Source organism: Erpetoichthys calabaricus, chromosome 17 (assembly GCF_900747795.2).
Source record: "Erpetoichthys calabaricus chromosome 17, fErpCal1.3, whole genome shotgun sequence".
Lineage (NCBI taxonomy): Eukaryota > Metazoa > Chordata > Cladistia > Polypteriformes > Polypteridae > Erpetoichthys > Erpetoichthys calabaricus.
The window spans coordinates 26,996,396-27,021,766 of NC_041410.2; the positions used below are offsets into that span (position 1 = coordinate 26,996,396).

General features: G+C 37.9%; 1 protein-coding gene across 2 annotated transcripts in view; it reads left to right on the forward strand.

Annotated features, from left to right (window-relative positions):
* Window positions 1–11,154, forward strand: part of hpn (hepsin) — a 91,949-nt gene extending 80,795 nt beyond the window's left edge. For both annotated transcript variants that reach the window (XM_028823274.2, XM_028823275.2), the window contains exons 12-13: window positions 1,805–1,969; window positions 5,562–11,154. In XM_028823274.2, the coding sequence (XP_028679107.1) occupies window positions 1,805–1,969; window positions 5,562–5,600 (204 nt within the window). In that variant the 3' untranslated portion in view covers window positions 5,601–11,154. The remainder of the gene's footprint in view (window positions 1–1,804; window positions 1,970–5,561) is intronic.
* The last annotated feature ends 14,217 nt before the right edge of the window (window positions 11,155–25,371 follow it).

The window sequence follows — 25,371 nt, forward strand, 5'->3', positions numbered from 1 at the left end:
TCCTAAGTTCTGCCTGTGCCACTCATCCATTCAGGTAAAATTGAAGGCGTTAGAAGATTTAATGTGTGGCACAAATCTTGGTATAAAATAGAGGGTAAAAGGTTTATGGGACATTGGGATGTTTCCTAGAACAGATCTATCCTGATGTGACAGGTTTTATTTGAACCAGAGGCGCACCAATGTATTGGGGAGGCATAGAAGCAGGTTAGTTAAGGATTGTGTAACCAAGAGAATGAGGGGAACAGGAAGTTTAGGAATTGACAATAGTAGTAATAAAAAATATATCAGGTAAGTGTGAAACTTGTAGTCCACGGTTAATAGGCAAAAATAAAATTAGTAAATTATTAAAAATCAATTTCCTAACTGATAGTAGTATCAAGAATTATATAAGTCAGTTGAAGTTGCATGTAGCTGCACATAATTATGATATTACTATACAAGAAATTTGTCTAAATCGGAGACATAAAGAAGTGTATAACATTATTGACTACATATTATTTTGGAAACATGGGCGAAATCAAAACTTTGTTTATGTGAAACAAAATTTGAAAGCTTGTTGTGGTAATTGAAGACCAAAAATTAACTGGAATAACCTTGCAAATAGCTTAGTGTAGTGATAGTTTATTAAAACAGTTTGTTTAAACACCTGTCTACATTTGCTATTGTTTTTGAATCATGATAGATTTCAGTGCGTAGAGATGATTGAGTTCTTATGAACTAATTTAACACATTTCGCAGCATTTTGGCAGGGCAGCTATTTAAAGTAAAGCTGTTACATTGAATGTGATTAAGGCTAATTTTGAGGAGGTGTGTCAGTTTTAAAATCATAAACTGAAATACAGTTTTCTTAAACTTAAGCATTTCATGTACGACAGAAGTAACGTTCACAGTAAAATTTAGAAGTAGTAGAAGTAGGGCTCAGAATTCTATGTAAAGACAGGATTTCCCTCGGCATATAGCCATTATGATGAAATGTACACATTATGCCTGAATAACGCTTGGGACAGTATTCTGCTGCCATCTTGTGGATAAAATAGCACATGCTAACAAAAAAACATGAAAATCATGGGTTTTGCTAATCTATGCTAACTCATAGATATTTACAGAATGAGTAGGGCAGCACCTTCAACCAAAACACACAATGATGTGTAAACGTGACGCTGTAGAACAAATTAAAACTGAACCACTAGTTGAATCAAGCAATAATTATCACCACTGTGATATGCCTGGTAATTTCAGTTGTGTAATGCTGCAGCTGGATGAAGTATCTACATGGCAAAAAGGCAAAATTAATTTGATCTAGTGGGAGGACAAGAAAAACATTAGCCTCCTAAACATTTCACAGTGCAGCAACTGTCAATGTCCATGTCATGGGAAATGTGGAAGTCACTAAACCTTGTGCTGAAGTAGCCTACAATAACACAATGGGCATGTCCATCGTGTGGATCAGGCACTGACATTCTACCTTCACAGGCGCGAGCAACAGAAAAATGGCTATAGGAAAAAAGAAACACGCTTCTACTGTCCCGATTGCAGTGTCGGGCTGTGCATTGGTGATTCTTCCAAAACAGATCACACGAAGGACATGTAGTAACTCTGCATCAGTACATCAGTGGACACTAGACATATGTTTCCTACTGTGATTATGTTGACATTTTGGTATTTACTTGTTTAGGTTACACATCATAACATTTTTTTGGTTTGTTTTTCTGGGGGTACATATAATGCTAAGGAGGCTACAAGAATGAATAGATGGACGGATAACTTAAAAAATATCTGCAGAGTTTTCCTTTGTGTATTTTAGGGAGACAGTGGTGGTCCCTTTGTATGTGAAGACAGTATCTCTAAAACCAGTCGCTGGCGACTTTGTGGTGTGGTGAGTTGGGGAACAGGCTGTGCTCTACCACAAAAACCAGGGGTCTACACCAAGGTGAGCCAGTTCCATGAATGGATCTCCAATGCAATGAGGGTAAGTAGCAGAAGCCACTCTTCCTTCCCCCCACTGGGCTTTCCATATTTCAGTCCTTCTTGGCATACTGAGCTTTATTATTAGATGGCACTTTTATCTGTGATTTACATATAAGACAAAGATGTGCACTTAACTCCTTTTTTGAGTAAGATACCAAATAAATGGTCCATCCTTCTCTGGTATCAAAACACAGCTGATAGTCAAAACAAATACTTCTTCTTTTTTATCTTCTTCTTCTTTTAGCTACTCCTGTTAGGGGTCACCACAGCAGATCATCATTTTCCATATTTTCCTGTCCTCTGCATCTTGCTCCATTACAACCACCTGTATACCACATTTATGTCCTCTCCACCACATCCATAAACCTTTTGCTAGGCCTTCCTCTTATCCTCTTACCTGGCAGCTCCATCCTTAACATCCTTCTCCCAATTTACCCAGCATCTCCCCTCTGTACATGTCTAAACCAATGCAATCTCACCTTTCTGACTTTGTCTCCCAACCTGAGCTGACCCTCTAATTTACTCATTTCTAATCCTGTCCATCCTTGTCACACCAAATGCAAATCTTAACATCTTTAACTCTGCCACCTCCAGCTCTATCACCTGTTGTTTGGTCAGTTCCAACGTCTTTAACCCATATAACATAGCTGGTCTCACTACTGTCCTGTAGACCTTCCCTCTCACTCTTGCTGATTACCATCTGTCACAAATCACTGCTTACACTCTTCTCCATTCAATCCACACTGCCTGCACTTTTTTCTTCATCTCTCTTCCACACTCCTCATTACTGTGTACTGTAGATCCCAACTATTTAAACTCACCCATCTTTGCCAACTCTACTCCCTGCATCCTCACCATTCCTCTGACCTCCCTCTCTGTCTTGTTCCTACTGACCTTCATTCCTCTCCTCTCCTCTCTAGAGCATATCTCCACCTCTCAAGGGTCTCCTCGACCTGCTCCCTTCTCTCGCTACAGATCACAATGTCATCCTCAAATATCATAGTCCATGGGTTCTCCTGTCTGATCTCATCTACAATTTTGTCCATCACCATTGTAAATAAGAAAGGCTCAGAACTGATCTCTGATATAATCCCACCTCTACCTTGAGTGCATCTGTCACTCCTACCGCAGACCTCACCACTGTCACACATCCCTCATACATATCCTGTACCACTTTTGCATACTTCTCTGTCACTCCCAACTTCCTCATACAGTACCACAACTCCTCTTGAGGCACCTTGTCATATGCTTCTCCAGGTCCACAAAGACACAATCCAACTCCTTCTGTCCTTCTCTATACTTCTCCATCAACACCCTCAGAGCGAACATTGCATTTGTGGTGCTCTTTTCTAGCATGAAACCATACTGCTGCTCACTAATCATCACCTCACTTCTTAACCTAGCTTCCACTACTCTTTCCCATAACTTCATGCTGTGGCTCATCAATTTTATCCCTCTGCGGTTACTACAGTTCTGCACATCTGCCTAATTCTTGAAAATGGGTACCAGTACACCACTTCTCCACTCTTCAGGCCTCCTCTCACTTTCCAAGATTGCATTAAACAATCTGGTTAAACACTCCACTGCCATCTCTCCTAAACACTTCCATGCTTCCACAGGTATGTCATCTGGACCAACAGCCTTTCCATTCTTCATCCTCTTCATAGCTGTCCTTCCTGATTCACTGTCTCCCCATCATCCAACCACCTGCATCTCATTCTCTTCATTCATCAACCTCTCAAAGTACTCTCTTCATCTGTTCAACACATTCTTCTTGCTTGTGAGTACATTTTCATGTTTATCCTTAATCACCCTAACCTGCTGCACATCTTTCCCAACTCAGGCCCTATGTCTAGCCAATTGGTACAGGTCCTTTTCTTCTTTCTTTGTGTCCATCCTCTCATACAACTCATCATACGCCTTTTCATTAGTCTTCACCACGTCTCTCTTCACCTTATACCTTATCTCCTTTTACTCCTGTTTTCTTTCTTCTCTCTGACTATCCCACTTCTTCTTCGACAACCTCTTCCTTTTATCTGGTAGTTGAGTCATGGCAACTGGACTTCTTTCTTGTTAGGTAGATACGTTTCACTGCTCATCCAAGCAGCTTCTTCAGTCTGAGGAATGTTTTTAGAGACCACAATTTTATCATCCAGGGCAGGTGTGAAGTGAAACTAATCTGGAGGATAAAATGGTGGTGTGATGAGCAGTGAAACGTATCTACCTAACAAGAAAGAAGTCCAGTTGCCATGACTCAGCTACCAGATAATTTCACCCGGATGACTGAGAATCTTCACGGACAACCTCTTCCTTTGTGTGCTCTGCTGTACTTCCCCATTCCACCACCAGGTTTCTTTATCCTCCTTTTTCTATCCAGAGGTCACACCAAACACCCTTCTAGCTGTTACCCTTACTACTGCTGTAATTGCCCAGCTATCTGGTAACTGTTCACTGGGGTGAAATTGGTTGAAGTTTGAGACCCTGACTTAACTGGCTTCTGTTGGCTCACTCACTTCACATTTCATTTCTGTTTGGGTGCCAATTAAGGAAAGAAATGAGGAACGATGAAGAAATTCTGGGGAAGAAATCTTAATAAACAAGTAAAATAAAATGAAAGGAAAAGAAGTTAATTAGCAGCAAAAATAGGTCACTAATTAAGAAAAGGGTTAGAATGAAAACCTGCAGACACTGCGACACTCCAGGGCTGGAGTTTGAGACCACTGCCTTAAGGCATCATTATTACAGAAACACGCACCCATACACTTTATTTTATTTGGCATCTTTCTACACTAAACACTATTAGAAAGTGCTTCATAAGTACAATGCCATATAAACAACAGAACAAATAGCATTCTGTTACAGAACAATGTCAGTTTCAAACACGAAATGATTCCATTAAACAAGAAATGGTTGGAAACCCTACTCACAGCATTGATCTTCACAGGGTTCTATTGCTGTGAGTCCATAGTGTTCATTCACAGGCCATCACAGTGTGTCTGAGCACAAACTTATAAATGAAACACAGTGTAGCTTGTTTTTAATACAGTAGCTGCTGTCTCAAAGTGATGATTGACTACTCTGTAACACTGGAATAACCTAAAAACAGTAAATGTCGATACAGTAACTCCATCAATTATGATGGTAGGAGTTAAAGTGCAGCCAATGCAAGGAAGGAAGTCATGGATACAATTATGGGGAATCAAGTCCATAAATAGGTGCTGGCAACATTTGTATTTTATAGATATTTCAGTCATTTTTAGCATGAATTCCAGTTATAAATTAACATTAAATTGAGTTCTATTTCAATGCTTTACACTATAATATTTTACAACTCAATTCAGGGTCATGAGGGATTGAGCCTCATCTGGCAGTACTGAACTGACGTCAAGGCAGAAGCCAACCATAAATGGTGCACCAGTTCATCGTAAACAATTGTTCTTTTTATTTATTTTCTTGAACATTCATTACAATACAAATATTAATCAATTAAACAGTCAACATCAATTTTAATCTCTGTCTATACCCCATTCTCTTCCAATGTATTTCTTTGTTTCCAGTGTTTGAATTTCTCTTTTTTGTGTTTCTCTTTACAGACATACTCTCAAAAGTCTGGAGTTTTTAGCTCAGGCTAGCAATGTAAGCAGCTGTGGAGACCTGTCGAAGGATATTTTAACTGAAAATGTGAATCTCGTGCAAGTTTAGATGAAGGACTTTCTATGACTTTGACTGTATATTTCAGGGGAAATTGGGTGGATGCCTGGATCTTCTCTTTTACTGTATTGTTTTGGTTTCTTGAGCCAGGTAATACTGTCACTTGCTTTTGTGAGCAGGAACAAGACCACATAATGACATCAATGGTTCAAATGATATAATTAGCTCACTGACTTTTTCATTTTGAAATTGTCTGATTTTTTTTTTTATCTGTGATACTGAATGTGCAGAAGATATCGTCTTCATCACTGCAGGAGAGCGTTCAAAAGGGATGTAGCACAAATCTTTTAAAATACAACCTAGGTTTATGGTAGAACATTCAGCCATCCTTTTCTAAACCCCCAGCTGTGTGTATTATAGAACATTTTCTCCTGATATACTTTGGGGATGTACAGTACATAAAGGAGAAAATGGACACTTATTAGACCATGAGACTTCACTCTCTAAGCTAATATCTAAGATGAGCCTAATGAATAAATTAATTTTTGTTGACCCAGTCTTTGGAGATATTTCCAAAAGTGCTGCTTTCATGTTCACAACTCAGCCTTTTCCTTTTTACTTCAAGTTGTTTTTATTATTTTTATTTTTCCTGATATACAAATTCATTTATAAGGAGAAATTAATCTGAGTCTGCAAAGAGTTTTCTTTAGGTAGTTCCATCAGAAAAAAATGTATATGTAAGGTTCATTGGCGGCTCTGAATTTTCCCATTGTGAGCGAGCATATATTTGAATCAGAACAAACTCGGTGTACATTAAAAGTGCTAGATCGAGGAAACACTTACCTTCTGCGTGATGCTGGCTTGCTTTTCCTATGCCATTTTTCACCTAACCTCAGAAAGAAACAACAAGGAACTAGAACTAAAAATCAGAACCAAGAAAATGGCCAGATTCTATGTGTATTTCCTTTAAAGACAAGAATGTATCCAGAGTAGTCACTTATATGTTTATTACTTTAAATATAAGCAGTCAGTATTTACATACTCACACAAATGATAGATGGTAATTGTTTTTCTGCTTTTTCATATTTTTGTTACCACAGTTTTATACAGTTTCCTTTTTCCAGCTTCTTTTAATATTTATGCATTATGATCGATTGAGGAGAATTGTTAAGGTGTCAGCCTGGTCATCCATGTATACTTCTAAGGCAGTGAAAAAACATAAACAGAAAGTAGCCAAAAATCAGGCTTCAGGTCGCTTTGTTGCCTTATAGCTGGTTAGTCACGCGGTAGCTCAGTCCTGTGCCGTGCTCTGTTCACAGAGTGACACCCCCTTCCTTCAAATTGTGACTTGTAGGCGGGTGACCAGAAGGGGTGGAGTCACATGCCCTCACTGGGTGTCTTCTCGGTGCTGTGGAAGGAATAAGAGAGGCCATGATTAGCGACAGCGACCCCGGTAACAGCACATTAAGTGTCCATAATTACACTGTAACTACTATGTAATTACCTGTATAAGTACAGTGTAACTATGAGTTATTACTCTGTACTTACTGTGTAATACAAAGTAACGCCATAGTTAATTACTCAGTTGTCATTGTTATTCCAAAGTTTTTATAATTACAATGTAACAATTTATCACTGATCCAAAAACAAGTGTACTTACATAGTTACAATGTATCTGTACATTCAAAATGTAATAAAAACATCAGGGTATGTAATTACAACTATGTAACAGATGTTCCATGGTCTGGGCAATTTTAACGGAGAATTGCAGTGATAACTGCATAGGTTTTCAATGATATTTGAAGATCTGTTTGAAATGCAAGCTGTGCTCCAGTGTAAATGCAACATAATTTTTCACAAAACCGAGCATTTCCCAAAACAAAACTAGTCCAGACCTCTAAAACAAGAGGCATAAACTGTCATTTCCCTGACACATCTTTTTGTTTTTTATGGTGAAAGTCTTTTATTTCCTGTAACTGTGAGGAGGTAACTGTTGCTTTAATATTTAAGTGAGCCCATCCATCATCACACTGCTCACTTGTTCAGTCTTTTCTGGGGTCTTCACTACAATATTTTGTGATTCCTTGTATCTGCCCTACTTTTTCTCGTTGTCGTTGCCCCATCATTATGTTAGTGTTTAATACTGGCCATGTTCTGGTCTTGTACTGATCGTCACTCATCATTTGTTGGTTTCTTGCCTTTTGCCTCTCATCACAAGCGTCTGTCACCTTTCCATCCCATGAATGTTGCTGAAAATCTATTGAAATGGTTACCAGTTTAGCAAGAAAAACAGCTTAAAGTCTTCCATAATAGTTTCTCTTAGCTGTTAGTGATTATGATTACATATACTGTCACTATTTAATGATGATTTATTTTAATAATGGCAATGTATTCTATCAATCAGGGAGCAACCTCTTTAATATAGCTTTAATATTTCAGGTTAAGTTTAAAAAGTCATAACCTAATATTTCTTGTAAATCTGAGTATATTTATAACATTACGTTCTGATCCAGTTCAGGGTTGCCTTAGCCTCAGACTTATTCCAGCTGGGCACACAGCAAAAACAAGCCTTTGGCTTGATGACAGACCATTACAGGGCACACACACTCACATTGTGCCAATTAAGAGTCACCAATTAATGTTACATGCATGCTTTTGAGGATGTGATATTTTTCTTAATTAAAATTGTGGAATATTAAAATAAATAAGTAAATACATCTCATTATTAATTTTTTAAATGTTACAAATATGATTAACTATTAATATGAGGAGAAATTTATCAACTTCAGGTCATTGCTAGTTTACGCAAATCTCACGTTTGCATTTTGCTTATTTAAATGCCAGCTGAAGACTCAAGTTACAGAAGTATATACTTTTATGATCAGGATGGAAATAGTCAGCTCAGAAATGCACTTTTAATGGACTATGTGAAAGTGCGGTGGAAAAAAAAGATCAAAAATACCAACAGCCAAAAAAACACTAAGCAACATTCATTGTCAGAAAAAAAAAATTCAAAGTAAATCTCAACACTGACTAATAATCTTTACCTTTCATTTAATAATCATACGATTCTTCACAAAGTTGTGAATTTTATCCAGAATCTTGGATACTGATACATGTTTGCCACCATCTTTTATACACTAGGTATGATAAAGTCTGCTGTTCATGAGCCAAGCAACAGGCCCATGTTAAAAACAAAATGGCCACGACAATACAGAAGCAGCCCAAAAAGTTGTTGTAGTAAACATAATAAATGAAATGAAATAATAATCTTAATAACACAATAAATAATAGCCTTCTAAATTTTTATCACTCACAACAATGTTAACATTTTCTGGCTACATTACTATATTTTTTATTTTTACTGAGTAAATCTGTAAGAATAATATATTATGATAAAGAATAGATTTACAATGACAAATTTAAAAGCTGCCAAATATTATGCTGGTCTAACTATTAAAAGTTTAATGACATATTATTAAATAAAGTACATGTTCAGGTTCATGGTTGTATATGGGTTCTTAGTGCATAATTGCATAATTCTTTATTTTATATATATACGTGTGTGTGTGTGTGTGTGTGTGTGTGCGTGTGTGTGTGTGTGTATATTGTGGAAACCAGGGGCACTCCAGCCGCCCCAAACCCACCCCGACAAAGCCAGGCAGAGACATGAGTTTGCCACACAACACATGTTTATTCACGTGGGAAGCGCTTTTCTTGCTCCCCACAGCATCACAACACAAATAAACAGCACCAAAGCTTCTCTCTTTCTCCGTTTCCACTCCTCTCCCAGCAAGCTTTGTCCACTTCGTCTGACTCTGGCTCCCCGAGTAGTGGCGGCAGGCTCCAGAAGGACTCCAGGTGTCCAATGAGCTTCTTCCGGTAACACTTCTGGGTGTGGCGGAAGTGCTGATAAATAGGGCATGGGAAATGACCAGGTGGCCCATGGCGGTGGCCACGGGCCCCAGCAGTATTGAGCTTCAATGCTCCAAACCCTGTGGCCCTGCTGCAAGCCAAGGGTGCTTCCTTGTAGCATTCCGGGTAAGATAATGTCCTGAATAAACTCTGTCCCCCTGTCCTTCCACTATCAAGGCTTCGCGGCCAGGTAAGGGCCCCGGCAGTCCACCACAATATATATATAATAAAGTAAAGGGCATCCCAAAGCATGTGGCATATCATCTAAGATGGGTTCAAGTCTGCATAGTCATTGTAGACCTCAGTGTATTCAGCATTAATGTTTCCTGAAATATATTACATACTGTATTAATGGAATGGAATGCATTTTGATATGCATGTAGTAATAAACTGCATTGCATTTTTCATTCCAAGAGATGGTTTACATCAGCACTGCTTTTATAAGTCCCATACCAAATGGGCAGAGCAACCAAGACACAGACACTTATCCTTTTATGAAGTTGGAGGATAGCTGATTTCTGTCTGTTCAACAGTCACTCTCTGTTAATGACTGCAGTGCACCATCAAGTGGGATGTATTTTGTAATGCATGTAGTAATAAAATACATTGCATTTTTCATTCCAACCGATGACACATTACAAACATTATCACTGCCTTTACAAATACCATACGAAATGGCATATAACAAAGACATAGCAACTGAACTGACACACAGACACACACACAGACACTTGTTTGTTTATTAAGGTGGACATTATTACCACGTATGTTATGCAGGTTTTCTAGTCTGTCTTATCATACACTAAACCATCCCATCAGCAGTTTGTTGAATCATAGCAAGAGGAGTCTATATTTGCTGGATAATGATGAAAACAATTGGATTGGTTTTAGTTGTAACTTACACTAGGGTGGATTTCTGCAGTCGTGGTTGCCAAGTCTAAAATCTGAGAAGGTCATTACTGCAGGAAAGCCAAAAAATAAACATTTGCCATTTTTTTGTCCATCTGCAGTGTTTGTTTAGTACATTTTAAAAATGCAAGCCGTAGTTGTTTTAATAGTCTTTTTGTTGATATTAAGCTATATCTCATATAAGATCTTAAATCTTTTTCAGTGTAAATAATAAAATAATAAACACTTTTTAGGTTTCAGATTAAGTAATTACTCCTAGGGTGCTTTTATTTTCATAACTTGGTCTTTTTATTTTACGTTAAAATTGAATCTCAGCTTATTATCCATGTGTTTGATACAGAAGTGCCTTTTTCAGGCCTATGAATGTGTGTAGCCTTTGACTGATTATGACCAAATATTAACTGCAATGAAGTCTACAATGCAATGACTTTTCTTAATTATTTTTAATTCTAAAAAAGAATTTAATTGTATTACACAGCATATTTTGCACACTGGATACCTGGTCATTGGACCCGGAGTTTTTTGTTTGTTTTGTTTTTCTGTAAATATTCTTTTTGCTTGATATGTCATGCAACTGTTTATTTTATTGCATTTTTTTGGTCTAAACCATATAACGTTTTGATTGCAGGTAATGATTTTTAATTGTTAATACCATTTGCATTGCTATTTTTTGTATTATTTTGAAATTCATAAAATCTCTGTTATTAATTATGACATGTCAATGTGTGATTATTTCCAGGGTATCATCTAATTGTCTGTGCCAAAGCCTCCTGCATTTTGTAGGTTGCACACCCTGTTTTAAAGGCAATCACATTAAAACTATATCTGAAACGTTAAATATAAAATTAAAGCAACTCCTCGATGACTCCTCATACCCACAGGTCTATTAAGGAAACTGAGATGATAAAAAATGGTGTGCTTGATACCCAACATAAGTTATATGAGAGAAGTATAAATGGGGAGATCTCAAATACAACAAGGGAAAAAGACAGGAAGAATTTGTGCTTAATTTTGTGATACAAATTGGTGTGTCTCAGAGTTGCTGGCTTCTTATCCTGTGATGTAATGCATCTCCACTCCACGTACTTGCTCCATCTCATCTCATAAAAGTCCAATTGTAAAGAGATTATGAGATTCTAGGGGTGTACTCCTGCCATTAAGGATAGTGCCTTGAGTAGTAATGATGTTCAGATATCCTTGGGCATTCAAAAACTACTCTACCCATAACAAGGGACCATTTGAATACAACCCTCAAAACCACACCTACAGCACTATTCTATATTATTGATGTCAAGCTGAGTGGATCCATGGGCCAATGAAGTGTTCACCATATCCTGATCCTCCATTGTGAATCAGAAGGAATTTGGATTCATCAAGCCAGGTCATGATTTCCCAGAGCTTTTCTGTATCTCAACCCACTTAAGCTGCTAACAGAAATCATATGGGTCTTCATATGCCATACCTCACATCAGTAAAAAGGCATGATGGGTTTTATATACTTTTTTTTCTTTGCTGCCCACATTGTACTCAGTCTTTGCTTCTGCAGGCACATGATTTGCTGGAGGTTTATTTTTGAGGAGCCCATTTTTGATACATCTGTGACACTATCACAAAGGTGAAATCCAATTAGAGTTTCTGTTCCTGATAGAGCCATGCTGGTATGGCTGGTTCTTATTCCCACGCACTTTTCATTGGTTCATAAAAGTTTATTTTCACCCATGAACGCACATAATTTAATGGTCCTTTCTTTTTCATTTTAAGTAGCACTATCCGCATATTTGACGCTGCCTCTAGAAGCTAATCATGCAGGAAGAGCCGACAAACCTTCTAAAATGCAGAATATGTTACTGATATGAATGTGAGCAACACTTGAGCACCACAATGAACAGTCCTGTCTCCTTTTCCTGTCTATCTGTACAATTTTGACTATAAATATAACACCAGGTCATACCATTCTTCAGAAATTCTCAGATGACTCTGCACTTATGGGGTGTATCGATAAGGGGATGAGACAGGATAGGAGTCAGACAAAGAACTTTGTTTCTTGGTGCAAAGAGAATTTTCTGCATCTTAACCTCATCAAAACCAAGTATCTGGTTATTGACTTTCACTATAGCAAAGAGCCTTTATATCCAGTCACCATTCAAGGAGTGGGTGTAGAGATGGTCCACTCCTACAAGTACTTGGGGTCCACATCAATAAAAGGTTGAACTGGCCTCAAAACACAGAGAAACTATATAAAAGTGGAAGAGCAGGCTGTTTTTCCTAAAGAGACTGTGTTCCTTTAATTTGGGCTTTAACATCCTTCCCATCTCTGTGATGGCCAGTGCAATTTTCTAACCTGTGGTATGCTGGGCTTGTGAAATCATTTCAAGAGAGGCCGACCAACCCAACAAGCAAACTAAATGGGCAAGCTCTGTTATGGGATGTACTCTGGATCCCCTGGAGGTCGATGGAAATGAGCGATAAAACAAAACATTATAATATGTCTGTAAAGTGCTGCACTGCAACTGGGACTGACAAGACAGAAGTTTTCCTTCTTTTGAAATTTTCTGCCTTATTAGTCATTCTGATATGTGTTCATGGCCATAGTGTGTGTGTTTATATATTATATATATATATATATATATATATATATATATATATATATATATATATATATATATATATATACTAGTCATTTAGCCCGTTACAATAACGGGTGCTAGAACAGTAGTGCATAAACATTAGTAGGAACAGTCTATATTAAATGGCAAGGGACTTTGACCTGATTCTTTTTGTTGGTCGTATTTTTCTTTGTCTTTCAGCCTTTCTTTTGTTGATGTTTACTTGCTGAGCTGACCGTTCTTTGTGGGCTTCTGCCGTGTTTGTGTGTCTTTAATTTTCTGTGACAGTAATACTGTCTTGTACGTCCGCTGGCTTGTACGTCTGTAATATACCTTTAATTTTCTCTGGCGGTAATACAGGCGTGCGCGTCGGTAATATGCCTTTAATCTCCTCTGACAGTAATACTGGCTTGTATGTGGCTGTAATATGCGTCACTGTATTGTGTGCCTTTAATTTTCTCTCACAGTAATACTGGTTTGTATTTCCATAAAACGCCGCTAACTTTCTCTGACAGTAATATCGCGCGTCGTACCATGCCTCGCGCATGCGCACTTCACCAGAAGACACACACACATGGACACCTGGACACACAAAGGGATTTTATTAAAGAGGATATACTGTATATATATATATATATATATATATATATATATATATATATATATATATATATATATATATATATATATATATGTGTGTGTATTTATTTACAATACAATACAATTTATTTTTATATAGCCAAAAATCACACAAGAAGTGCCGCAATGGGCTTTAACAGGCCCTGCCTTTTGACAGCTCCCCAACCTTGACCCCCTAAGAAGACAAGGAAAAACTCACAAAATGGAAGAAACCTTGGGAAAGGCAGTTCAAAGAGAGACCCCTTTCTAGGTAGACTGGGTGTGCAGTGAGTGTCAAAAAAAGGGATAAATACAACACAATACACAGAACAGAACACAAGTAATCATGATACAATATAATAGTGCAATAGAAATATTACAAGTACAGAGCAGAATTCAACAGTAGATGATATCACATAATACGATTTGGATTTGTTCAGAGTCCTGGAGACCTTGGCCATCAAGCTGCCTTCTCCTATTGGCCATTCCACAGCTCAGTCAGTGCTGGGCCAGCCAATCCAATGAAAGAACCCCAGGTGGGCAGTGGCACCAAGTGCCACATTTATTTAAAAAGCTTTTGCAAAAATAAAAATCTATCTATCTATCTATCTATCTATCTATCTATCTATCTATCTATCTATCTATCTATCTATCTATCTATCTATCTATCTATCTATCTATCTATCTATCTATCTATCTATCTATCTATCTATCTATCTATCTATCTGTCTGTCTGTCTGTCTGTCTGTCTGTCTGTCTGTCTATCTATCTATCTATCTATCTATCTATCTATCTATCTATCTATCTATCTATCTATCTATCTATCTATCTATCTATCTATCTATGTAGTTTCAGTATGCAGGAAAATGTTTTTCAGGATATATCTGAATGATTGTGTTGCTCACTAAAACCCAAAAAATGATACTCTTAATGTAGAACAGAGTAAGCTAGCGTCCATCATTTGCATGCTTCAGTACACCAAATTTGCAAACAATTTGCTTTAACTTTGGAAGACCTCTTTGAGAGCCACATCTTCAGCCTGTAACATGTATCTTACTTGCCTCCTGCATATCAAGGACCTTTTTGCTCTGTGATATTAAGACACTGTTGATAGATTTATTGCACACTGCACTGCTACCCGAATATGCTAAATGACAGCATCCCTGTTTAAGGATGCCTACACAAACACCTGCAGGTCATGCTGGGACGGAAATGCTCTGGAGTCATAGATAAAAGCAGCCCATTGACCTCATTCAGATGAATTAGTATCAGGAGAGGAGCTTGACAACACTTGCCTGGAAGAAAAAATAAAAAAGAAAGAGAGAGAAAAAGAACATTTGTGATTGTACTATGTGTGAGATTCCTTGTTATAAGGTACTTTGGTTAATAAACTTGGTGTTTGAACCTGGGACTGTGTTGTTGTGGTTCTGTTTGGAGGCTGGGGTGCTGCAGTCCCCCCATTGGTCACACAATCTTTAACAAATATACTTTTTCTAAAAATGAATTATTCTTCCTACTCTTTTTTCTATTTTTTCCAATTTACTTATCCTTTGCTGAATTATGAATTTTTACCACTCAAAGACTGTACTGCGCCCTATGGTTTCCAAGTCCCCGATTGCACATGTTCAAATTTTAACAGCGTCTGTTCATCAAGATCTTCACCACAATAAGCACATCCCTCATTGTTGAGTTTATTCCATAAATTTGTTGCTCCATATCCACATATTGTTTATGATCTTTACCTTAATCTTGCTTTAGGTCCTAAATCCATTGGCACTTAATTTGTAGAGGCAGCATGATTGTCCATTGCAGTAGCCAGAGCCATTAAACTGCCCCATATTGATTACTAGCAAAATACCCGCGCTTCGCAGCAGAGAAGTAGTGTGTTAAAGAGGTTATGTAAACATATATATACATACAGAGTATACATATATACATACAGTATATATATACATATACACATCCACATATATATACACATACATATACACACATACATACACACACACATACACATATATACATATACACATACATACATAGTGCGTTGTAACACGGGCTGTGATTGTTACATGGGAGGGAGACGACAAATCACAGCTTCCCGCTTTCTAATCGGGCCTGTGATTGGTGCTTTAACGGATGCCCAGATCCCACAGTATCTCCCCTTAGGAGAGGCGTTAGGCAAGTGTAATTGAATAGCGGTGCTGCAAGTTTAGCTTTACACCTGTTTTTAAGGCTTATTGACTGAAAGGGGCTTTCATGAAAAAAGTTAGGGCTTTGCTACAGGATACACCCTCCACAAGTTAAGGAAGTAAAAATAAAGGTATATATTTCTGTTTTATTTAAACCTTTTAAGTTTGTATGAGGGCGGTATGGTGGCGCAGTGAAAGGTGCCAGTTAGGAGACCCGATTTCGAATCCCTGCGTGGAGTTTGAATGTTCTCCCCGTGTCTATCTGGGTTTCCTCCGGGTACTCTGGTTTCCTCCCACAGTCCAAAGACATGCAGGTTAGGTGCATTGGCAATTCTAAATTGTCCGTGGTGTGTGGGTGTGTGTGGGTATGTGCACCCTGCGGTGGGCTGGCACCTTGCCCGAGGTTTGTTTCCTGCCTTGTGCCCTGTGTTGGCAGGGATTGGCTCCTGTATTTAGGATATAGCGGGTTGGATGATGGATGGATGGACATTTGTATGCATAGCCCTATTTACCCGTTTTCATTTTTTTTCTTTCTTCAGTAATATTTCAGCAAACCCGGAGCTTGTCAGTTCAAATCCTGGTACTGACACCACTGTGTGACCCTGAGGAAGTCACTTCACCTGCCTGTGCTGCAAAAAACAAAAGTAATGTAACAAATTGTACCTCAGATGTTGCAAGTTGCTGGAATAAAGGCATAAGTCAAACAGATAAATATGTATTATACACATAGGAACTATTCATTTATTTTCAGTTAAGTCATCTGCAGCAAACCTTTATAAATGAGGGTTTCTCCTTTTTAGATAGTGCAAACTGTTTCTTCTTCATTAAGGTTTTCTCTTGGAGAACTTTTTTCATTTCATTCAAAATTAAAGCAGCAGCTGCCAAAATATGTAGCTTTCTTATTAATTTTTCAACATTGTGTAAAATAACTTTATAAAGTAACATAAAAGGTTTAAATACTGGTTATCCTTTTACAGTAAAATATTACTAAAGAGATACAAAAAAAGTAAAATGCATATGTTGTTTTTCTTTAAGGAGATTAAATATTACTGAAGAAAGAAAAAAAAAAACTAAAACAGCCAAATGGGGCTATGCATACGAACTTAAAAGGTTTAAATAAAACAGAAATATATACCTTTATTTTTACTTCCTTAACTTGTGGAGGGTGTATCCTGTAGCAAAGCCCTAACTTTTTTCGTGAAAGCCCGTTTCAGTCAATAAGTCTTAAAAAGAGGTGTAAAGATATTGACAATAAGCTACGCAAATCCACCAAGACATGCAATCGTTTAAATCAAGGCGCTAGTCGAAAAACACCATCCCATACTATTAGTTAACAATTAACACATTTCTATATGTATTGTAAGCATACAATACAACTGATAATATGTTGCATTTATTTATCTGGTGTACCGACATTTTTGTACGTTTAACGGCTGAAATCTAACGTGGTTTGTGCCCTTCAGAATGAAAACAGTTTGCATTTACCTTTTTAATAAAAGGCGAGCTTTTAAGCCTGAGAAATCACCCTGTAAATGCACACGTTTAATTGCACATGTGTTAATATGTATGCTTACACAGTATTAAAAGACACTCAACAATTAACGTCATTTACCTTCGTTCCCGCATTTGAGTCGTGCTGTAAATCTCTTCCTTGTTTTCAGTTCACGTGATTACGTAGAAGGCGTGATGACGCGATACGTGACTCCGCCTCTTCCATTACAGTATATGGACAAAAAAGAGGTTCCAGTTATGACCATTACGCGTAGAATTTCAAAATGAAACCTGCCTAACTTTTGTAAGTAAGCTGTAAGGAATGAGCCTGCCAAATTTCAGCCTTCCACCTACACGGGAAGTTGGACAATTAGTGATGAGTGAGTGAGTCAGTCAGTCAGTGAGTGAGTGAGTCAGTGAGGGCTTTGCCTTTTATTAGTATAGATGTTTGAATATGTTCAACAATTAAATGCTAGCAATGGGTGAATGTATAATTGCATCTTGCCAAATACTCCCAGAATAGCTCTTGACACACTTTGGCTAGACCTTGCTCTTTTCTCTTAACATGGTGTTCAAGCTGTGCAAAGCATTTTAGTGTTGTAAACTCCCTGCTCTTGTTTCAGTTTAATGTCAACAGTGCTGTGCTGGTTTGAAAGGGAAATGTTTGAACTCATTTAAAGCTATTTGCAAACAAAAAAAAAAAAAAAAAACAAATCCAAAAGAGAGCAGGTGCAAAAAGAACTTTACCATTGCACCTAAATGTTACTCAATCTGTAGAGGTCGTCCACTGTGAAGCTACTTTCTTCTCGATATCTGTTTATCTTGTTCTATTTTCTAGATATTGTCAAAGGAAAAAGGTGCTGTAGATGCCTGTGTTGTGGACCTCTACCTGAGTTACATCTATTCTGAGAATCTGAAGACTGGGATAACACCACAAAACGTTCACTGCAGGAGGTTTGAGAATTTGGGAAGGTTGTGGGATGCCTTTTTGGAGATTTTGTTTTCTTCTCTGCTTATTGCATACCCTTCAGAGCTCTAATTCAGCAGGTAAGGCATACTGTTTCCAAGTTGATGTGTGTACTTTGTGTAAAGAATAGTGTTAAAAATGTGTTTCTGTGTATGGTCATAATTTAAATGACCTTCTGGACTAGCGTGTACTAGGTATTTTTATATACTTCCACTACAGAAGCCAAGGAAGATACTTGGTCAGAGTTACACACGATGATCAATGCGGGAGGCTACACCTGCAACCAGTGCCTTAACTCACAGACCACACCCAAATAATAAGATAAATGTCCTGCACTCAGATGCTGGTCCACTGAACTGGGTTTTTAAGACAAGCAGTTTCCCCTGTTCTAAACCTACACCTAAATAATATGCCATGCTCCACATGACCTAGCAAATCAAAAATGGATATATATAAACTGTATATAGACAGGCACAGGAATAATGTACCCACTCCACATGGATAGTGTCCTGGCATAGATTTGGCCTCAGGTTTCTGATGTTACAGCAGCAACCGTGGATAGGAAATCAACTGAAACTGAAGCACACTAATCAGTTAGATTAGAGACATACAATAATTCTGGTTATCAGACATGTCATATAATTGTACAAATATTGATTTGTGTACATTAAAATGCACAGCGATTTCTGTTTCCAATAAATAACATGTCAAACTGTTCAAACACTGCAGTTACTAACTGTGACCTCTGTTTGATGCCTACAAGTAGTCTGGCAAGTTTACAGTTTAAGCAACTTCTAACCATGGTCATGCAAATGGCTCTTTACATGAAGCATCTAAACAAATCACACAACTAACAATCTTCATTTCTAAAAGGAATAATGAGGAAGATTTGAAAATGTATTATTTTGTTAAATTACTAGGGGGCTGCGCCCCCTGCTTGCTTCGCTCGCCCATCCCCAGGTTTGGTTAACTGGATATACAATTTAAAGAGATTGTTATTTTCATGAGAATTGTAACATAGCCATTATTTTCACTTTTACTTTAAACCTTTAGTGAAAACACTATTTGGAATTAACTTTTCTTCAAGATCGCATTGAATTTTGATTCCGTGTTTGGGCTTACATCATGACAACGCAACGTATAACTGTCTGTGAGTGAATATCGCTTCTTTCTCTCTAATAAATAAAACGACTTTTTTGAATGTTTGTCCATGCTCTTTCTTCTTTGCTTAGTCGTTGACGTGTCATCTAGAACATATAAAATGATTGTCCTGATAAAATTTATAAGTGCTGAGAGTGCAGGAAGAGTGTCTGCCAAAAGCATTCACACGACTGAGGTTAGATGACCGTGGTCTTGTTTGAAAATAGCTGTAAATAGGGAGTGACTTGAAAGAATCTCATATTAAAAGTCTCTGTCTCACAGGACTTCATACCACGCCAACGTTTTTGGAATCTTTTAATTGTTGCTGGTAACATGAATTAGATGATCTACAAGTCTCCAAGTTAAAATATAAATCTGAACAATATATTCCATCTTTTTGCACTGTTCTGTTATTTTACAGAGTTATAATTTCCGTTTGTTTGCACTAATGCGATCTTTACTATCCTTTTTTTGAGACTTTCGAATTTTCGTACTTCCATTATCGCTTACCTGCTCTGCATGTGTACTGCGCCAAAATTTTTGAATTCTTTACGACGTTCTACTTTGTCATCTACTCTTTTTCTTTTAATCTCTCTGGTTAAATCTCTTGGCACAAAAACTCATCTCACGGGACGTGTAAGTGTCTCTCCGAGAAAATCACGTCTTGTCTCCTTCCAAGATTTTTTGTTATAATAGAGAGATAATCACATCAGAATAGTGAGCTCAATTAACGTGAAATTAACCAGAAAGAATGTGGTATAAAGAACTTAGAGGCATAAGTTGAGGCCATACACTTCATCATTCAGCCAGTTTCCTTTCTCCATTCTAACAGGCCGCCTATTAGGCCTACTAATCAATTAAAAGTCCTCACAGTTGCTTCTTTTACAGTCAGCTTACTCAGTTGTTGGTAAACAGCCATAACTTCAAGCATGACTTTTTATTCCTTGTTTTATATAGCAGGTGCTCCCTGCTGTATTAAGTGCATTATACATGTTCATGACAGTAAAAATCCAAACATGATAGCCATGTGAACCTCTTTAACCTAAAAAAACAAGACCACAAGTCCAGTCCAGCGAGGCCCCTATCCTGGCCATATCGTCCTACTCAAAGGAGAGTTATGAGAAAGACAAACATGAGCCTCACATGCTAAAGTCCAAAACTCCGCTATTCCCAAGATTCCTTCTAAATCTCCACCATCATCTATAAGTAAATATTGATATTTTATTCTGTACAGGATATTAAGATGTGATTAACTCTTACTGGACTCACAACAGCTATAGGCTTACTAAGCAATCCATGTTACAGTATCCAGCAAAGTGCAGTGATAGGTTTACGTCATCTGAACCTCTCAAACACAGTTAATTTATTTACTGATATTGGCTCTTCTGTAATGATGAACATGTCCTCTTGTAGATATCTTCAATACTTCCTTTCTTTTAAGTTTGGAAATATCTGCCAAAACTGCATGGGTCAATGCTCAGCTAAAGTGTATATGTCAGTGTTCGGTATACTAACTATACTTTAATTTATACTGTAAGTCTTTCCTCAGTAGAGGAAATATGATTTTTGGTAAAGTTATTATTTTTATTGTTACCATTTGTATCATGGAAATCGCTACCTTAAATAAAGAGTAGTCAAGATCTCTGTTACAAATGTCTCCAAGACAGATGTGCTTTATTACAACAAGGCGACAGGAACTTGTCATGTGCACAGGCCGGTACACCATGACAGGATGGGAAAATACAACAAAGCAAAGATCTTAAGTAAATTAGGTTCACTTACACAATACAGTTAAGTTTCACATCAGTTTGCACCAATCAGCATACAGATAAATGGTATAATCTTTAAAAAACTTTCATTTTTGTATATTTAAAAGTCACAATGTAGTTAAACTCATTATAAGTCTTTAGTATATAATAATATCTAAATAGGATTTTTTAAATATACTGTACATTCTTACTGAGAACAAAATAAAAAGGTCATTATTTCATTGTTAATTTTTTCTGACTATACATGAAATGATAGGTATACAATATCATAGTTGGACAGAACAGCCAAATCCAAAAAAAGTTCACACAGCAATAATAGAGCACAAAAGGACACATTTTGCTTCTCTCATTTTCTTTGAAGATGTGTAGGGTCATTATTGTATACGTATACAGATTACTTTTATGTGCTAATCAGCTTAAAACATATCACCACTCACTGACGACATGATCAGTGAGTAGAACGCTTACCTCAAAAAATCTGTCTTTCGTCCCTGAAAAATTTAAAAACATATTTGTCAAATAATAAAATAATTGTGATGAGCAACACAAAGCTGCTTATACTTGGGGGAAAAAAAACAATAATGTAAATTTTTTAAATAACATGAATAGAATCTTCTATTCTTCTATTCTTCCTCCATTTCCAAATAATTGCACCAACAGTTGTCACCGTCTCACCAAGCTTCTTGCTGATGGTCTTGTAGTCCATTCCAGCCTTGTGCAAGTCTACAATCTCATCCCTGACGTCCTTTGACAGCTGTGGAATATGGCCGGCCGTTCATCCCAGCCAATACCCCCAAGCCTCCAGGTGGAGCGCTCCTTGCAGTATGGCGGTACCCCGAATGCCAGCAGGGAATTATGGACATTGGAGTTTTCCTTTACAACCCTGCTGGATACCACGGGGGCCACTAGAAGGCGCTGCAGGGAGGAGCAGTAATTATTTTCCCTACGCCCCGGAAGTATGTCAAAGTCACATGAACAAGAGGAATGACATGCTTCCGGTGTGAAGAAAAGGATTTTTTTTTCTGATCCGGAAGTGTTCCTAGTCACGTGGACAGAGAGGGCAAAAAACACTTCCAGGTCAAGGACTATAAAAGGACTATGGGAAATCCCAGACGTCGAGCTGAGCTGGGTGGAAGGGTGGCAACGCGTCTGGGAGTGGAGTATTGTATTGATTAGTGATTGATTATTAATTATTTATGAGTATTGTGGAGAGAAAGGTGCTTGGTGCACAGTATTATTATAAAATAAATAATAATTGGATTTTTATCTGGTGTCTGACGTCTGATCTGAGGGTTCAAGGGGACGACAGTGCTTCTATATTTCACACAGGTCTTTGGTCTTATCTGTGTTGGTGGAGAGGTTGGAATGGAAGAAACCGATTCTGTGGACAGGAGTGCTTTATACACATAACGAGTTGAGATTAGGAGTATCTGTAATTGATTGATTGATTGATTGATTGATTGATTGATTGATTGTGTCACACAGCCAATCTGTGGGAGCCAGAATTCTGGCTGGGTTGTAGGGGATCAAATACTTATTTCACTCAATGACATGAAAATCAATTTATAGCTTTATGTAATGTTTGCTTTCTGGATTTTTGGTTGATATTCTGTCTCTCTCCATTAAAATGAAACTACCATACAAATAAGAGACTGCTCATTTCCTTGCAAGTGAGCAAACTCACAAATTCAGCAGAGGATCAAATAATTATTTCCCCCACTGTAGTATAATACTGTTCAATTCTCTATTATACCTCAGTCTTGGCTTGTCATGATTTCAAAAAAGGTATCAACTCATTAATCCAGTGAGTGCGTTAGATGCAAATATAATTGAAGACCCGGCGGGGTATATTGAGTGCCTCGTAAAACTGAAATCAAAGTCTGAAGGGTGGGAGGGTTGCAGTTGCTTAAAAATGTAACAAATGGGACATTTAGTTTAATTCCAGTACGCTACTCATAAATTGGGACTGTCTCAGAAAATGCAGAATGTCTGGTCAGCCAAACCAGGATGCATAACCTGACATATTAGTTGTCCCAGTCATACAGGGGCATCTGGCCACCCTAGTCTTAGCATTATAGATTTTCCTCCAGGGTATATTAATTGGCGATTTGAAATCGATCCTCTGTGAAAGTGAATGTGTGAGAGGGTGCTGGATGGACTGATGCTCCGTCCACAACTGCATTGCTGCCTTGTTCTTCATGTCACTGGTATAAGCTCTGGCTCCCTGTAAACCTGAATGGAATGAGGTGGGCTTGAGAATGCCATGCTATGCTGTTTGTAAATACTATATATCCCACTGGGCAGTAGGCTGAATAAGATTTGGTATGTGTCAGTATAATCTTCCACAACCATTTCAGAACCACATTTATTTAATGAAGGAAAAATACGATCCAAACAGGACCCAATCCAACCAGCTCTTCAAATAAGAAAACATTTTTTTCACACGTCCGACATAGTCATGCCCACTGCACTCATAACTGAATATAAAGTCAATCAACCCTAACACACATGTGTTTGGGATGTAAGATTTTCTTTAAAAATGTTCTCCTCTTGTTTTCTCTAAACATTCATTTCTTTGTTTTTTTTTTGTTTTTTTTTTTTAAACTAAGCATTACTGATAGCAGGATCCTGGTCTGCAGCACTGGTCACTTGGCAAGAACAAACAGTTTATAGGATGGCGGTCCAATGCAGGGTGCACTCATGTATGCACCCAACACCCATGTATCAGGCTGATTTAGAATGATAAAAATAAAATTAAGCTTTTACAGCACTAGAAAACGAGAGAAATAGCAAAGCTCCTCAAGATAAACCCTTGTGTATGCTGGCTGAACATACAAACTCTGCACAGAGAGTTAGCAGATTGGGATTCAACCTTGAAAATATAAAACAGAGCTAAGCCGTATCTCCAGGGCCGCTTAGTCAAAGCTGAACGCTACAGACTGAGAGCTTTACCACTTCCTGTGATTATGGTCTGTGCTTTCACATAATCAGTCCATCTGATTCTGCTGCTTGGAAACAGAACCCATAATGACATAAAAATCTAATTATTTTCCCTGGGCATCTTGCAATCAGAATCATTCATGTTGTGAATATGTGACTAGATAGATTTGTATACAGTGTGTAGCAGTAGAGCGTATTAGTGCTCCCTTGAACCCTCAGGTACCACTCCAAACACCAGGTAAAATTATAATTATTATTTATTTTATAATAGCTATGTGCATAAAGCACCCTCCACTCCACACTACTCATATAAATACCAATCAACTACAATAATCAATAAACCAATCCTCCACTCCCAGACACTTCACCACCCTACCTCCCAGCTCAGCTCCACGTCTGGCTTTCCCAGAGTCCTTTTATATTCCCTGACCCAGAAGTGTTTCCCACCCCACAGTCCATGTGATTTCTTATCACTTCCGGGTCAGATAAAAAGTCCTTCTCTTCAACCCGGAAACACATTGTTCCCTCTGGTCATATGATTATGACGTGCTTCTGGGTTATAGGGCACGTATAAGTCCTTGAGCCTCCCTGCAGCGTCCTCTGGTGGGCCCCACAGTGTCCAGCAGGGTTGGGAATAAAAACTCCATTGTCCATAAGTCCCTGCTGGTCTTCGGGGCACTTCCATGCTACAGGGAGGGCTCCATCTAGCGGCCTGGGGGTATTGGCCGGGATGCACACCTGGCCATTTCCCACAAGTGCTTATAAAAAGTATTGACACCCTTGGAAGTTTTCACATTTAATTGTTATACAGCATTGAATCAAAGTGGATTTAATTTATATTTATTGATTATTATTAAGAAAAAAAAGACTTTTTAATGTCAAAGTGAAAACAGATCTCCACAAAATGTTCTAAATTAACTACAAATATAAAACACAAAATAACGAAGTATTCATCCTCTTTAATATGACACCCCTAGATGATCACATCTTTAGTTCAATGGAGACCATCTGCTTGGGTTGCAATTGATTTTAGTATAAATGCACCTTATCAGGAGGGTCTAACTTTTGTTTTGTAAGTATGGTGGCCTAACCTACACAATGAAAACATCAGAACACTCCAACCAGTCCCATGAAAAGGTGGTTGAAAAGTACAAGGCAGGGGATTGAGACAAGAAAATATCCAAGTCACTGAATATCCAGTTAAA